The following is a 17,096-nucleotide window of genomic DNA, read 5'->3' as shown; positions in this document are numbered from 1 at the left end:
TTCTTCTAGAGGTCCTAAGTTCAATTCCCAGCAACCACATGGCATTATAGATGGCTCACAACCATCTGTAATAAGATCTGGTGCTATCTTCCGGCCTGTAGGCATACATGCAGGCAGAACCCTGTGTACATAATAAGTAAATCTTAAGAAAGAAAGAAAGAAAGAAAGAAAGAAAGAAAGAAAGAAAGAAAGAAAGAAAGAAAGAAAGAAAGAAAAAGAAAGAGAGAGAAAGAAAGAAAGAGAGAGAGAGAGAAAGGGAGAAAGAAAGAAAGGAAGGAAGGAAGGAAGGAAGGAAGGAAGGAAGGAAGGAAGAAAGGAAGGAAGAAAGGAAGGAAGGGACTTCAAATGAGTCTCACCCCCTGCTGGGTTTGAATGTTTGTTAAGATAGTCTCATCATGTAGCCCAGGCTTGCCAGGAACTTGCCACAGCAGCGCTGGGACTTTACCATCACATCCAGCTAGAATAAGTCTTTTCATGGAGTGGGAGGAAGAACTACCATGCCATTACTATACCTTAATTTTTTTCTAAAAATTAAGCATATTCCTTACTATCATGAGTTAGAATGTCCCCCAATTGCTCGTGAATGTATTTTTGCAGCGAGTTTGGATTTGAATCATTTGACTGTCACATCTAAATTTCTTAGAATCCAGACACTCCCCATCTTCGCTTTTCTTGTCATTTCTGTTGTTATTGAAGTAGAAACTCAGCCATCTCTTCTGTAGTTCCCCAGTCCATATTTTGCTAACTGTCCCCACGTGTCAATTCTTGTGTTCCTCTAGCCCTCATATTTCTGGTAAACTAGTTATTAAATCCACAGAACCAGAGTCAAGTTGGACTCTTTTTGGCAAAATAATATCCACCTGGGGTTCACTTTCTAAAAGATGTGTCTCTGCAACTCGAGCAAGAGGCGCACGCATTGCCATTGGATACACGTACCCTAAAGCTCCTGTCAGGCTGGGTGAGGGCACGAGACTCTTGGGGAAAATACAGCCTGGCTCAGCAGCGGCCAAGTGTGCACTTTGCAAAAATCATTCTGGAAGCTGAAGGCTGGGCTGGAGGGGGTAGTCAGACTCAGGGTGGGGTGGGGTGGGGGGCTGCATAGTCATTCCCTTTCTGGCTTTCTGGGTGAGGGGGACTACAGGGACAGAAAGCAGATCTTAGAAAGAGAGAGAAGAGGTTGGTGGAAGACACAGGGGCTTGTGGGAAGTGAGCCCGTTACCTCTGCTGTGGTGTTTGTTCGTTTGTCAGGGCTCACTGTCCATCAACTAGTCTAAGACTTGCTGCTGACTCATCTTGTTTTTGTTTGTGGGGAGACAGGGGTCTCACGTAGCCCAGGCTTCCCCCAAAATGTTCTTCCTACCTCTACTACCCAAGTGCTGAGATTCCAGGACGTACCACCATATCTGGCTCATCTCCAGATCCCAGGCTCTGCCAGATCTAAGCTCTGTCAGAAACCCCAGTCCCTTGGGGCTGAAGAGATGGCTCATTGGCTAAAGGTATGCACTGCTCTTTCAGAAGACCTGAGTTTGGGTCCCAGCATCCACATCAGACAGCTCCGTGCTGCCGGCAGCTATAGTTCCAAACGATCCAGCGCCCCCTTCTGGCTCCCTTGAGCATTTGCACTCACATGTGCACATACACAGACATAAAACATAATTTTTTGAAAAAAAAAAAAAAAAGAATGAAAGAAAAGCACAGTCCCCTGTTGCTCATTGTCCACTCATCCATTTAACCAGCACTGACTGACTGTGCCAGGGTACTTGCTAGGATATGGAAGCTCCCAGGCAACTAACACCATTTTTGTGCTCAGGGCATATTCTGGTTCACCAACACCTTCACCTCTGCTGGCCCTCTTCTCAGTTCTTGCCGGAGAGAACTCATGGGTGTATCAAAAAATAATCTTTATTGCCACTAGTATAAAACAGAGCAGATCAACTGGCCTCTTAGTCTGTACAGAGTGTGGGGCTTGAGACCACCTGGGCTGCCCCTACTTCTCACATAATGCCCCTCACTGGAATAGTGCCTCAGGAGCTCCTGAGGAGAGGACCACAAATGCCTCCCTTGGGGACAGGCGTCAGGGATGGACAGGGTTGGGAGATGTTCTGTTGCCTGAGGGAGGTAAAGAAACAGAAGAGAAGTGGGATGGGAGAGCGCTTCAGCCGTTCACCATCCCACCCACCTGCGTCAAGTCCGCTGAACGTAAGGGTGGCAGGCAGCGCCATGGGCTCTGATGGCTCATGTGGCCTTAGAGGGCCACACGGGCACAGCAGTGGCGCAGCACACAGGGCAGGATGCCTCGGTTCAGCTGGTGGAATTCCACCAGCTGCAGCAGGTCTGTGAATCGGGTCTGGCCATCGTCCATGCTGAAGTAGAGGCAGCCCTCATCTTCGCTCTGCGGTGTGGCCAGAGAGCAGGTCAGGGAGTGGTCCCGGGTGGAGGAGCGGCCCACGGGGCCAGCAATCGGCCCCCGTTTCTTGTACAGGGAAAAAGCAAGGCGCATAGTAGGGCTTCGAGTCATGTGTCCCCTGGCTACAAGAACCCCCCATGAGGAGTGGGGGTTACTCACCGGTAGAATGAGGTAATGCTTGACTTTCTGCAGGTGGCATAAGGAAAGGACAAAGCCCTGTGGGTTGCGCTGGCTCTCCCGGACCAGGAACACACTTTCGGGAGACAAAACCGCATTACCGGGGACTCCTGGTTCCACCTGCCCTAGGGTCTCGCTGGTCCCCAGGTCTGTTACCCGACCCAGCCCAGCCCCTTACCCATCCACCAGGCCCTGCTGTCCAATTAGCCGCTGGCTCTCCTCCCGGGAAATGCGTCCGTGGAACCAGGGCTGGGTACGGTGGATGGCTGGGGTCAGGGGAAAAGATGCTGGTCATTCAGGGAAGGCACCTCGGAGCTCAGCCAAGATTGTTCAGAGTAGCAACGCAGCCCGTCCTAGGAACGCTAGACCATCACTCACCTGCGCTAAGACTGGAGCCAGAGGATGGGGTGGGCAGGCTCAGCCGGTGGTTTGTCTTCTTCTGCAGTGGGGGACATGGGAGTCAGGGTGCCATTGGCATCCGCCGCCTCCCTAAGCCCTCCTCCTCCCTCCTCCTCCATGAAAGCCCATTGGGAGCTGGTGCCGCAGACACACAGATGCACGCAGGCCCTTACCCTCCAGGCCTGGGCCTCCTCCATGGCAGCACTCAGAGCTTCCCGGGGGTTCTCAATGACACGCCCAGCCTGGCCAGAGAAGTCCATGGCCACTAGGGTATTATCTGAAACGCTCCTCTGGGAAGAGGACAGAAGGAGGAGGGAGGGGGTCAGAATAGCTGCCCTGAGCCTGTATCCCCACCTCTCCTAATACCCCTGAGTATACTCACCAAGGGCGGAGACCCCAAGTAGGATAGGCGCAATTGACGAGATTGAGTCTGCTGGTAATTCTTATATAACTGCACCCCATACTGGAGGCAGGAGAAGGAAAAAACAGTTTGAGGTCAAGAGAGCCTTGGAGATGGGCTGTGACACCGCTCAGGCCAGGACTTCTCCAGAGCAGGGCTGAACCTGCCCTTCCTGACTGGTATTCTCAGAAGCCGGGGCTATGGTGACCTCTTACTGGGAAGACAGAGCTACATCACCTCCCTCAGGCCAGGCCAGCCCCCCTGCCATTCCAGGGGTCTCACCTTGAAGAGACGGAAGGCAGCCAGCCAGCAGGTACGGCTCTGCTCATCCTCACTGCAGAAGATGTGGAGCCCCTTGTGGCCATTTCGAAGCTTGTTGGGCTGGGGGGAGAGGAAGTGGGCTGTCCCCTGTCTGATTCTGTGCCCAGTTGCCATGGGGCAGGGAAGGACCCAAGGACTATCCAGATGTGCAGGTGTAGGGAGAATAGGCTGGGTTTCTCAAGGTGGGGGTCTAAAGCCAGAGGTAGGGCACTAGCACAGGGCAGCTCTGGCCCTCCCCCAGACCAGGCCAGGCTTGAGTCCTCACCTTGACACAGAAGCCAAAATCCGTGGGCATCCCATAGAGCTTGCGACCCTGGGTCACCACATACGCATTAGACTCATTCACATCCGCCACATACTGTAGGTGCCTCGGGTCCTGGGCATGGTGAGAAAGCAGGACTTGGTATAGGTAGGTCTTATCTCCACACGAGTGCCTCACCAGGTAAAGAGATTTTAGGACCAGGGAGAGGCAGGGGAATAACCATGTTCACACAGCAACTAGAGAGGCTGAGGGCTGAGGAGAGAGCTCAGTTGGTAAAGTGCCTGCTGGGCAGTCGGGAGGACCTGAGTTTGATCCCCAGCACCGACCTAAAGAGCTGGATGTGATGCTACAAACTTCTAATCCCAGTGTGGGGACAACAAGGTTCTTGGGGCTCTCCTGCCAGTCAGCCTAACCGAATCTGCAAGTTCTAGGTCCCAGTAGGTACCCTGTCTTAAAAAGCAAGGTAGACAGCTCCTGAGGAGGTCCACCTGAGACTGACCACTGACATTCACACACGCGCACACACACACACACACACACACACACACACACACACACACACACACAAGCAGAGGTGGATTCAAGTCACCTGTCTTTTCTACCGCCATTCCTAGGGTAGGTGAGCTAAACAAGGGTTGGGGTAGATAGATGCCCTCATGGCCCGAAGACAGCCAGCCCAAGGGGAAGGAAGAATAGCTAAGGGTCCCCTGGCCCAAGAGTGGAAAGGTCTAGGTGTACCACTGAGGAAGAAGTACATGACAGGCTAGAGCTGACCCTCAAAACCTCACCTTGGAGGTGCCCTTGGTGGAGTAATAGAGACCAGATCGACGCAGAAAGCAGAAGAATCGTTTCCACAGCTTTCGGCCTGACCCCCGGCCGGATCCCCGGAGCTGCAGGAAGCCCTGGATCTCGGGGAAGCTGCCAGCATTCAGGAAGTTCTGAGGACAGATGTGAATAGAAGGTGAAAGGCTTGCCTCCTCTCAGGCCTCCAGAGGAGAGGCAGCACCAATACGGACTGGCACCGTTTCACCAGCAAGGTCACCACGGTGGAGGGAAAATGCCAACAAACACACAGATCAGCTCACACATGGCAGCAGGGGTTAGAAACACTGGATGACTCTGGGGGGGATTGTGGATAATTGGTGAGAGAGACCTCACCTGGATGAGGTCTTCATGGGATACGCCTGTTTGTGCATCCAGACAGCTGGAGACCATCTTTTCTGGGAACAGGGTATGCTGGGAAAGAAAGGAGTCAGGGATCAAAGCTCAAGAATCCAGGCTGGGGAACCGGTGTGTGTGTGTGTGTGTGTGTGTGTGTGTGTGTGTGTGTGTGTGTGTACACCCAGGTTCTCACTCACTGGGGGGCTCTTGAACAGTTCATACTTGGCGAAGTTTTTGCGGAAGACAAAGCGACTATCTCCACCAACAGGCCAGGCCTCCTGCACCTCCACCACGAACTCATGGTCCTCCACACCCCGCTCTGAGACCAAGGGTGAAAAGCAGGGGTTGGTAGAGATAAACCAAGCCTCACAGATGAGCCACCTATCTGGCCCAAGACATCGTCCCACAGCTCCTTGTGCCCCAACTCACCCAGTGCTAAATAGGGGTGACACTCCACCAGGCCCCAGTACTCATCACTCAGGGCGTGAGCTCGCTGCACCAGCATTTCACACACATGGCGAGCTGTGGCACCCGCTGCCACCTCCACAGACCGGCAGGCCCCATCCTCGCTGTACACCTTCACCACCTGTACCCCAGGAACTGCAGGTGACTTGGGGTAAGGCAGGGGGGATTCTACTCTCTGACTTATCCTATCCTCAGGATACCCCAACTGCACTAAAGAGGCACCACCATATCTGCCCAGGGCTGGGGCGGCTCTGTCCCCGTCTTTCCCTTTCCCAAAATAACTCACGTGAAGGCGGCCGCAATCTCGAGGAAGCAACCCCCTTGCACCGGAGGAACCCCCAAGAATGGGTTTCTGTGAAGGTGGGCTGCAGAGCTCAGGGAAGGGGTTGGGGATGGAGGGTAGAGAGGTCGCCTGAAGCTCCTCTTCTCGAAGTTTCCTATGTCAGAGTTGAGGGATGGAAGCCCCTACGTGTTAGCCAGTGCTGGCTTCCCTCCCCGTCCCCAGATCTCCCTACCAATGCAGCCCCACTGCCCCATCCAACCTGCTGCTTGGGATGGGCAGAGGCTGGGACCGCTTCACATCCCCTGATGGAGGGTTATCAGGGGGCGGAGGAGTCTCGGGAGGGGTCCCAGGAGCTGGGCACACATCTTCCGGGGAGCTGCTGAGATGAGGTGGGCTCAGATCCAGTTCCATGGCACCTGTGAAGACAATGGAGCCCTGCTGATGCCATGTGCTGCCACTGACTGATGCCTCCCACTGCAGCTTCCTCTGAGCCCTCAGAGAAGAACAGGACATGCCCACTTTACAGAAAGGGACACTGGGGTCCTGAGAAGGAAGCATGCATGTGCCCAGGAGCATTCAGTCTGGTGACTAGGACTCCAGTGCCAGCGTTCTTCCTGCAACAAAAGCAGCTCGGGAAAGAACGGGTAGGCTCCCTGCCACGTGCCCCTAGCTGCAGCCACAGGGTCAGGGCAAAGGCTGCTCCTTCCACGGGGCTCTGTGAATTTTTCCAGCGCGGTGTTGTTCCAGCCCCTTGTTGCCAGAAGCAGTTGCCAAGCCTGTTGTGGCAACACCTGGCCTAGTGATGAGTGACACAAGAGAACGAGGCGGTGAGGAAGGACAGGAATCAGAAAGGCAGGACAGTGTGCTCAGGTCGTGGCGGGAACAGAAGGCCTAGTCTGGGGGGCTCTTAACCCGGCAACCTCCAAACTCTGTGGGCCTTTCCGGGCCCCTCATCCTGCCTACTCTTCCCTGCAGCCCCACCATCTCTTACGTAGGAGAAGTCCTCTGGGACTTGCCACACTCAGCCCTGTGCTGGGAACTCTGCCCCCATTACTGTGCACCTGTTTTATCCCATCTCTGGTCTGAAAGCACCTGGCACACACACCAGTCTCACCTATGCCTTAGCGCCCACGGGAGCAGAGGAGCAAGGACAAGTAAGGACAGGTGAGACCAGGCAAAGAGAAGGGGGAGGGGGGTTCCAGCCCTTCTCTGCAGGAAGCAGCAGACCCCATGGTGCTGAACCTGGCAGGACCTAGACAAAATGCCAATCCTGGCACGCTGCCTGTTCTCCAGACCCTGCACCAGGACTGTGAGGCTGCCCAGGACATCTGGGAAGGTTCCTGGCACCAGGATAGGATAGGAAAAACACTTGACCCTTCCGTGAGGGCATGAAGAGATCTGGGGGACAGGTGAGTCAGGGCGGGGCGGGACAGCTATGCCCCAGGCTCTCCGTTCAACTTTGACTCATCTCTAGGACTTCCTGGCTGAAGAGGAACACAAACAACCTGTCTCTGCCCTCGGTCCCTGACTCTCCAACCTACGGGGAGCCTGGGAGCGAGCGCGGGGCGCGGGTTGGGAAAAGATGAAGATGTGGGGAGGAGCAGCCCGAGGCTCCCCTGACATCACCTTTCCCCACCCTTGGCCAATGTCCAGCCCAGGTTGGGACTAATCGTCTGCCCACCTTAGTCCTAAACCATCAGCTTGCTTATAACCCAGGGAGGTGGGAGGAAATGCCCGGGCTGGATCCAGGAGCCTATCAGGATTGGAGCCCACCTCCTGGTGATGTGCAAGCAGCATTCAGCCCTGCCTAGCCTGGGTCTATGAACCTACAACTCTCTTTGCTGTTAACTGCCCTCAGGATGTATGATGATGCATTTGGCCTTAGGGACTCCTGTATATTGCTCTGTGGAAGAGGATTTCTGAACACACTCTGGGATGTCCTGACCAGAAGGGTACCATCAGGCAGTAATGGAGTTAAAACACCCAAGAGGACAGGCAGACAGACCGAGCAAAGCACCCCCAGGAGAGCCAGGCAGAGCAAGCAAAACACCTGACAACCACTCCTACCCATCTGATTTTTCCTTTTAGGGAGAGAAGGGGGGGAGGTCTCTGCCGGGGTGCCCCTCCCTCCAAGGCAGAAAACATCATCCCGCTGGACAGCTGTTTGAAAGCGGAGGAAGCAGATTCAAGTCAGATTACAGTCTGATGTCAGAGGCCCAGGTGCAGGCTGCACTAGGGTTAGCTTCCAGATCCCTCCACCCCACCCTTCAGCTGGGGAAGACTAGAAGCCGGCAGGTACCTAAAAGATAAGATGAGGTAGAGGAGCCTGCTGCGGGCCCCTGCCTGCAGTCCCTGCCCAAGAGATCTGAGACATTCAAACTAGAGCCTAAGCAAAGCTTCCAGCGGAGAAACTGGTCCCCCAACCAACTAGTCCTCTCAACCAGGCCACTCCGACTCCAGCTCCCTAGCCTCAGCAGCTCCGGCCCCACCCCTCTCTCCTACCCTCCCAGCCGCCTTGTTTACTTCCTGAATGTTGCCCCACCTAGCAAACCCCAAGGCGAGTGACAAGGCCTAAATGTTTGGGGCCAACAGCAAACAAGGCCACCATCCACTCTTCCCGGGTCTAGGAGAGGGGCTGGTGAGCCAGTGGCCTGGGCAGCTTGAGGACTGGTTCTGGTCCAGCACACCAAGCCAACTCCCATCAGGACTTGGGGAGGGAAGAGGGGGCTTAACCTTTAGGGGTACTGGGCCCAGATGAGGAGGTAGGAAACCCTTAGTTGACCCGAAGTTGATGCTCCGCCCACTCCGCTCAGGAAAAACCATCCAATGGAATAAAGGGGGGCGGGACAACTCTTGTAATGTTTAATTTGGGAAGAATGCTAGAGTTGCCTGTAGAGTTAATCATTATTTTGCATTTGAGGAGGTGTACAAAACACACACACACACACACACACACACACACACACACACACACACGCGGGAGAACAGAGTCCAAGCTAGCACAGACTCACAACCCAGAAGGCATTGCATTCTTGGGGGGGGGGGTCGGGTAAGGATTTTAAAAAAGGCTGAAAATGCTACCATCTGGCCCTCAGGAACACTCTGTCCCAATCCTGCCATGAAGACCCAGACCCGGACTTAGGTCCTTCCCCAGCTTCAGATTCCAGACAGGCCCACATGACCCGCCACACACTCTCTTCCTGGTCCTGCAGGGCAGACCCTTCTCACAGCACCCACATCTCCAGCTTTCTTTGTCCACATGCGTCTGCAGCTGCAGCCAGGAGGGATCCTCAGCCCACCGGGCTTCCACATCCGAGGTGGGACAACGGCGTGGAGGGACGGAGTTCCAACCATGTGGGAATCCCTCTCCTCTACTCCCCTCCAAATGGGAACCCCAGATTGTAGTAAACTGAGCTCAGCAAGGTAGAGAAGGGCCACCTCCGGATCCCCCCCTACACACACACACACACACACACACACACACACACACACACACACACACACCTCCAACTAGTTGGTCCTGAGTAGAAAGAACTAGTTTTAGCCGGAAAGTCCAGATTTCCGGAGGTGACCGAGAGACCCTACCTCCCATTCACGAATTCACTGGGAGAGAAGGAAGGAGTGTAAGGGGCACAAAATGAAAAACACGGGAGGCCTCGGGGAGCAAGGTGAGGAAGGGGAAGGATTCGAGATGCCGAGCAACAAACAAACAAAACAATGCAGCGAAGCCGCCAGAGAGCATCAGGAGAAGGACGCTTTCCTTAGGGACCCAGACCTAACTTGCATCCCACCCCCAACATGAAGTTTCCGCTTCGTTCCTTACCCAGACCTTGGACGTCCGCACACCTGCCTGAGGCCACCGGTTTAGGGAGAAAGACTCTAGGCCTGAACTACCACCACCCCCTTTCCCCGCCTGTGGCCTGACCTCACCAAGCGAGGACGTTCGGGAGGGGGGGTGGGGGGGAGAGCCTGGCAGCCTCCGGGCCATCTACCTGGGCCGCGGGCCAGATCCGCCCGAGGCGGGCACAACCTGAGGCCCTGGTGAGGATGGGGGTAGGAGCAGATTGTCTGAGACCGATCTCGGTCGCCTTACCTGGAGGAACTCCAGCAGAAGGAGCCGGACACCGGGCCCAAAGTCAGGCTCTGTCTAGGGATCCCAAACACTTGGATTTGAGTTCAGATCCACTCTCTCTTCTCTACAGGTGGTTAGGAGGGTATCGCGCCTTTGGATGTTGAGGCGGGAGAATATGGAGAGAACCCTGCGTATCCAGATTCCAGGCTCAGGAAAACTAAAATTATCTTGGGCAGGTGAGGGCGGGGCCTGAGAGGCGCCCTGGAGAAGGAAGCGCTGGAGGAGGGGGTGGAGACTCCTCACAATGCACTGCCTGCGATTGCTCTTGCCCTTCCTACTGGGCAGCAGGTGCCAGGGGAGAGAGCAGGTGCCTGGGCAGAGGCGGGGAGAGTCAAAAAGAACAGGCTGGAAAGAGAAAAATCTAGTCTGAAGGCTGTTTGTTAGATAAGGAATGGTCCCGCCCACTCCTACTCGTCCCTCCCCCAGGATGGTCAGTTCATTGGTCAAGCTAGGGGGCCGTCTTCAACTTCCCCCCATCCCCCACCCCGGGCCAGGACAAAGGGCACTCCGCTGAAGAGGGAAGCCTGGAGAGATGCTCTGCCCTTTGACCTCCAGCCACAGTCTAGCCACTCAGGCTGTTGTTCCCCTGGCCCCTCTGAGATACCCAAGGTACACCCTCCCTTCCGAGCCAAGTCCAGGGCCTCACCTGCCCCGTTTCAAATCTAAGAGTGGCAAGGTGGCCTAGTGGGAGGGGCCACGGTGATCTGGCGGCCGTCGTGGCCCGGGTGCAAGAGATTTCTGTTACCGCAGTAACTCCAGCTTTCTGGTTCAGCCCTCAGCAAACATCGGGGGATCAGGAAGAGGGGCTGAGAGACCGAGATCAAAGGCAGCGGGCCACCTCCCAGCTCCCTATGGGTGACATTTAAAGAAAAACAAACAAGCCACAGGTTGGAAAGAGGTCTGCCCCGAGGACGCACAGCCTCAACTATTCCCTGGAAAAGCTAGTGTGGAAAGGCAGCTATGGAGGCGCAGGCCTTTAATCCCAGCACTCTAGAGGCAGAGGCAGGTGGATCTCTGAGCGCTCTATGCCAACCTGATCTACACAGCAAGTTCCAGGACAGAGAGGACTATACAGAGAAACATTGTCTCAAAAAAAACAAAAAGAAAGAAAGAAAAGAAAAGAGAAAGGCTAGTATGAATGGGCAAAGCCAAGAGTGAGTGTGAAAGGCGGCAAGGTTGCTTGGGCCAGGAAGCAGTTTGAACAGAAAAAGCTCGGGAGACAATTTACTCAACACTGAGCAGATCCGGGCTTGGCGATACAGAGCAAAACAACAAAAACAGATCCGCCCTTAGCCTGCTGCAACCCAGTCAGGGAGACTGACCTTTAAGAGTCACACAAATAAAAAAACGACAAGTGACAAGTATGCCAGGTGAGTGACTCACGGGAAGCAGGGAAGGCCTTTCTGCAGAGGTGAAGAGGAAGCAGAGGAGGAGCTGCCGGTGAATGGGAACCAGAGGGGTTAGCCGTCCCTCGTGGAGGAGCAAACAGGCGGGAACACCGAACGCAGAGCTAAGGGAGTGGGGGTGGACAGGAAAAGCCGCCATGCAGGTGAGCCTGGGCAGGTTGTGCAGGTTGGGAGGGGTGGAGAAGAGCCTCGCAGTTCTTAAAAGGCGGGAACACAGCCTCCAAGTCTCTTAAGCTGCTATGGAAAACAGATCCTTGGGCCCCTCCTCAGCCACCAGAGTCGGTATCTCTGAGGCAGAGCCCCAGGAATGTGTGGTATTGACCAGCCCTCTGGCTGTTTTGCAAACCAGGTTTGGGAGCCGTCCATCCTGTTTGTCCAGACTGGCAGGAGTGGTGGGCAGAAGCCAGACCCTACAGGTTGTATCTGGGCCCAAGGGGAGACACAGAGCAATGGGCAGGGTTCCTGTAGATCCCTCAGAATGCTGAAGGCTGGGCTGGAGGGAAGCCGGACTCAGAGGGCTGAGGGATGTAGGAGTCCATTTCTTTCTTTAGTAAAGACTTGTTTTTATTTATGTGTACATGCCTGTGTGTGTGTGTACACACGTGCGTGGGTTCCTGCAGGTCCCCTACAGCCGAACTACAGGCAGTTTGGGTCCTCTGGAAGATCATCAAGTGCTCTTAGCCCCTGAGCCATTTCTCTCCTGCCCCAGGATTCCGTCCAGAGGAAGTGGACTGTAAGGGCACAGAGCAGAGCTGAGGCCTCAGCGGGGAGACAAGAGGGGCTACCAGTGGGGACAGAGGCTTGTAGGAGCTTGGGTGTCAGTCTGTCTGGGACCTTACAGGGTAGATGCACAAAGCTGTGTGTTTGTCAGGACTCACTGAAAGTTCCTCATGTAACCATTGCATTTTGTTTGTGTGGGGGAAACTGGGGCTGTGTGTCACACTGTGTGTGTGTGTGTGTGTGTGTGTGTGTGTGTGTGTATGTGTGTATGTGTTTGTCTCCCCCCTTCTTTCTTTCTTTCTTTCTCTCTCTCTCTCTCTCTCTCTCTCTCTCTCTCTCTCTCTCTCTCTCTCTCGTGTGTGTGTGTGTGTGTGTGTGTGTGTGTGTGTGTGTGTGTGTAGAGGTTAATGAGAATTGGTTCTCTCCTTCCAACAGGTGGGTTCCGGGAATCAAAGCTCATGTCATCTGGCTTAGCCACAAGTGCCTTTCACTGCCAAGCCATCTTGCCCATGGGAGATGAACTTTAATTATGTATATAAGTTAATTAGAATTTAGGATAAAAGTCACCACAAGCTGAATATGTAAGCCCAGTCAGTACTCAGGAGGATTAAGAGTTCGAGGCCAGACTGAGGTACGCCATAGCACGAGTATCTCCAACCAAATAAAACTAAAATAAAAGACACACAAGAAGGAATGGGTTTGCTGTTCCTTGTCTTATGATGCTGTTGCATCTAGACAAACCCGGTTTTTATTGTTGCATTGCCATGGGTTTTTATTTTTTATTTATGTGTATGTGTTTGCCTACATGTATTTAACTATACCACATTGTTGACTGGTGCCCAAAGAGGCCAGAGGAAGGCATCAGACCCCCTGGAACTGGAGTCAGAGATGACTGCAAAGTACTATGTAGGTGCTGGGAACTGAACCCGGGTCCTCGGCCAGAGCAGCAAGTGCCCACCATTTCTCTAGCCCATTTTTGGTTTTCTATCTTGGGGTCTTGATATGTAACCTTGGCTAGCCTCAAACTCCCTATTTAACTGAAGCTGGTCCTGAACTTGTGGCCACCCTTCTGCCTCTGCTGGGGTTATAGACCTGCGCCATCATAAAATACCTTGATTGAAGAAGCGGGGAAGATGGCTTGGCAGGTAAGGATGCTTACAGCAAGCCCGATGACCTGAGTTCAATTCTCAGGAACCGCATGCTGAGGAGAGGACTCCCAAAAGTTATCCTCTGACCTCCACTGTGGTATTGGTATATCCATACCCACACATACATATATACTCATAATGAATACCTTTATAATTTTAAAAATACCTTGATTAGAAAATGCACTTTATATCTCAACTACAAAATGTCAAAGTCTAGTTTCTATTGAATCTTTTTCAAGTATATACCACTGTAAAGTTAAAAATTCAAGGAACCGGGCTGGAGAGATGGCTCAGAGGTTAAGAGCACTGATTGCTCTTCCAGAGGTCCTGAGTTCAATTCCCAGCACCCACATGGTGGCTCACAACCATCTGTAATGAGATCTGGCACCCTCTTCTGTATACATAATAAATAAATAAATCTTAAAAAAAAAAAAAAAAAAAAAAAATTCAAGGAACCACTTGTATTGATCACTGGAAAGCATTGAGAATTGAAATATAAACCTTCATGTTTCTATAGCAGTAGCTTTTGTTTTGTTTTGTTTTTGTTTTCAATACAGGGTCTCTCTATGTAACAGCCCTGGCTGTCCTGGAACTTGCTTTGTAGACCAGGTTGGCCTCGAACTCACAGAGATCCACCTGCATCTGCCTTCTGAGTGCTGGAATTGAAGGTGTGTGCTACCATGTCTGGAGACAGTAGCTTTTTTTTTTTTTCAAAGATTTATTTATTTATTATGTATACAGCATGTATGACTGCAGGCCAGAAGAAGGCACCAGATGTCATTACAGATAGTTGTGAGCCACCATGTAGTTGCTGGGAATTGAACTCAGGACCTCTGAAAGAGGAGTCAGTGCTCTTAACCTCCGAGTCATCTCTCCAGCCCCAACAGTAGCTTTTTTATAAAGATGTAGAGCCCATTTAATGGACAGATAGGATCTTTTGACACAGTGTGTTGCTATGTTGCCCAGAATGTTCTTGAATTCAACCAGTGCTCTTGTGTCTCCCAAGTAGTTAAGGCTACAGGCACTGTGACAATTTAATACTTACATACCAAAAGATTAATTTAGCCGTTTACTTCCCATGATGCACAAAAATAATTTTTTTTAAAGATTTATTTATTATATATACAGTGTTCTGCTTGCATGTATGCCTGCATGCCAGAAGAGGGTACCAGATCTCATTATAGATGGTTGTGAGCCATCATGTGGTTGCTGGGAGTTGAACTCTGGACCTCTGGAAGAGCAGCCTGTGCTCTTAACCTCCGAGCCATCTCTCCAGCCCACAAAAATAATTCTAAATAGATCCTAAAGGGCTGTAGAGATGGCTCAGCAGTTAAGAGCACTTGCTGCTCTTCAGAGAACCTGAGTTCAGTTCCCATCACTTACCATTCAAAGGTTCACAACTGCCTGTAATTCCAGCTCCAGGAGATCTGATGCCCTCTTCTGGTTTCCACAGGCACCTGTATACACATGTACTTGTACAGATATAAACACACACATAAATAAAAATAATCATTAAAAAATCATAGCCACGCACGGTGGTGTATGCCTTTAATTCCAGCACTCAGGAGGCAAAAGCAAGTGGATCTCTATGAGTTCAAGGCTAGCCTGGTCTACATAGTGAGTTCCAGGACAGCCAAGCTATGTAGAGAGACCCTATTTCAAAAACATAAACAAGGAAACAAGAAAAAATAGATCATAAGCCTAAATATCAGAACTGAACCTATAAAATTTTAGATAAAGTCACAATAAAACATCAAAAACAAAAGTTAAATAAATAATAATGAAGGAAATCTGTAACCTTGGGTTAGGCAAAGGATATTTATTTATTTATTTTGGTTTTTGGAACAGAATTTCTGTGTACCCCTGGCTGTCCTGGAATTCTCTCTGTAGACCAGGCTGCCCTTGAACTCAGAGATCTGCTTGCCTCTGCCTCTCAAGTGAGATAAAGTCTTATGCCACCATTGGGCTTGCAAAGGATTTTTTAAAGAAAAAAAATTAATTGAATGTATTCATTTAGAATGTATATGTTGCAAAAACCAAGGGAAAATACTGTAAATTATCTATTTCATTATAGATACTGTATGTAGACTACATCAAGAACTTTTTTTGTTTTGTTTCTGATTTTTCAAGACAGGGGTTCTCTGTGTAACAGACCTGGCTGTCCTGGACTCCCTTTGTAGACCAGGCTGGCCTCTAACTCACAGAGATCTGCCTGCCTCTGCCTCTTGAGTGCTGGAATTAAAGGCCTGTGCCACCATCCCTCAGTTATAAAGAACTCTTAAATACCAATAATAAAGACATAAGTAACCCAATCAAAACTGGGCTATAAACTGAGCATCGTGGTACATGCCTTTAATCCTAGTTCTCAAAAGGCAGAGGCAGGTGTATCCCTGAGTTCCAGGCCAGCCAGAGCTACACAGTAAGACCCATCTCAAAAACAAAACAAAATTGGCCAAGCAGTGGTGTCACAGGTCTTTAATGCCAGCATTCAGGAAGCAGAAGCCAGTAGATCTCTCAGTTCGAAGCCAGCCTGGTCTACAGAGTGAGTTCCAGGACAGCCAGGGCTACACAGAGAAACCTTGTCTTGAAAAATCAAAAATAGGGCTGGAGAGATGGCTCAGAAGTTAAGAGCACTGACTGCTTTTCCAGAGGTCCTGAGTTCAATTCCCAGCACCTACATGGTGGCTCACAACCATCTACATGTAATGAGATCCGTCTCCCTCTTCTGTGTACATAATAAATAAATAAATCTTTTTGGTTTGGTTTGGTTTTTGTTTTTGTTTTTCGAGACAGGGTTTCTCGGTAGCTTTAGAGCCTGTCCTGGACTAGCTCTGTAGACGAACTCACAGAGATCCACCTGCCTCTGCCTCCCGAGTGCTGGGATTACAGGCATGCGCCACCACCGCCCAGCATAAATCTAAAAAAAAAAAAAAAAAAAAAGAAAAGAAAAAGAAAAAAGAAAAAAAGAAAGAAAGAAAAAGAAACACTGAATGAATGTTTCTGTTTCAAATAATATGTATGAATGGGTAACGGCTACCTGAAAAGATGGCCAGTAGCATTCCCTAATAGAATAGGTATCATCAACGAGATGGGAAAGCAATGTGTGTGACAGCTATGAAGAACCAAATCCCTGTGTGCACTATTGCTGTTGGTAGTGTAAGATGACACAGCCGCTTGAGAAAAACCAAAACAGGTAGGCAACGCCATAAAGAGGTAAATATAAGTTTCCCAGGCAGCCCAATATTTCTACCCCTAGGAATCTACCAAAGAGAAATGATGCACACGTCCACAAAAAGACATCCACATTTATGGCAGCAGCGTTGTTCAAAACAGACAGAAACCGAAGAAACCCAAATTAATGGCAATAAATCGTAACTGCTCTGTCTACACATGGAATGAAATATTACTCATCAGTAAAAAGGAACTCCTGGTACACCACTGGAAGGAAGCGTATACAGTGCAAAAGAAACCATAGCAAAAGCTACATGTTGTATGATTCCATTTACGTGAAATACCCAGAAAAGTTTGTAGAGAGCGGATCGGTGATCACTCAGAACTGGAGTTGGAAGCCGATGGATTGCAAACACAAAGGACCGGAGCTTCTTAGATTGATGGAAACGTTCTGTAACTGGACACAATGACGACAGAGATCGACAAACAAAGGTTGAGCAAACAATGAACAGTTTAAAGAGACACCAGAATGGGTGCGATCCTAAAGTGGTGCTTCAGGGGAGGAAGAGGCAGGGAAGACTCAGGCGGCCTCCACTTCCAGAATTACAAACTGGGTAGGATGAGAGGCTAGGATGAGATGGGTG

General features: G+C 51.2%; 1 protein-coding gene across 3 annotated transcripts; it reads right to left on the bottom strand.

Annotated features, from left to right (window-relative positions):
- Window positions 1–1,884: 1,884 nt before the first annotated feature.
- Grb7 (growth factor receptor bound protein 7) lies at window positions 1,885–10,369 on the bottom strand. 3 transcript variants are annotated; one of them, XM_059269664.1, is made up of 15 exons: window positions 9,969–10,369; window positions 6,135–6,291; window positions 5,879–6,029; window positions 5,557–5,713; window positions 5,325–5,446; window positions 5,125–5,202; window positions 4,755–4,904; window positions 3,970–4,080; window positions 3,666–3,764; window positions 3,366–3,446; window positions 3,157–3,273; window positions 2,963–3,023; window positions 2,763–2,850; window positions 2,567–2,660; window positions 1,885–2,473 (listed from the first exon to the last, which is right to left on the bottom strand). In XM_059269664.1, exons 2-15 carry the CDS (start codon window positions 6,284–6,286, stop codon window positions 2,246–2,248), a joined length of 1,689 nt encoding a protein of 562 aa, XP_059125647.1. In that variant the 5' UTR covers window positions 6,287–6,291; window positions 9,969–10,369; the 3' UTR covers window positions 1,885–2,245. The 3 variants fall into 3 exon arrangements, with proteins under 3 accessions (XP_059125647.1, XP_059125649.1, XP_059125648.1); XM_059269666.1 differs by having other exon boundaries at window positions 1,885–2,392; window positions 9,969–10,367; XM_059269665.1 differs by lacking the exon at window positions 9,969–10,369 and adding an exon at window positions 9,699–9,779.
- Window positions 10,370–17,096: the final 6,727 nt, after the last annotated feature.

The sequence above is a fragment of the Peromyscus eremicus genome, chromosome 8a (assembly GCF_949786415.1).
Source record: "Peromyscus eremicus chromosome 8a, PerEre_H2_v1, whole genome shotgun sequence".
In the NCBI taxonomy this organism is placed as follows: Eukaryota; Metazoa; Chordata; class Mammalia; order Rodentia; family Cricetidae; genus Peromyscus; species Peromyscus eremicus.
Note: the sequence above shows the minus strand (reverse complement) of the source record. Positions and strands in the feature narration are given on the sequence as shown.

Excerpts from the sequence above, each read along its gene's own strand:
- Grb7 (XM_059269664.1), bottom strand. The coding sequence starts at position 6,286 with ATGGAACTGGATCTGAGCCCACCTCATCTCAGCAGCTCCCCGGAAGAT. Across the intron at positions 5,447-5,556 it reads TCACCCCTATTTAGCACTGG|AGCGGGGTGTGGAGGACCAT; the intron begins GTGAGTTGGGGC and ends CCTTGGTCTCAG. Across the intron at positions 2,851-2,962 it reads TGGCTCCAGTCTTAGCGCAG|CCATCCACCGTACCCAGCCC; the intron begins GTGAGTGATGGT and ends CCCTGACCCCAG.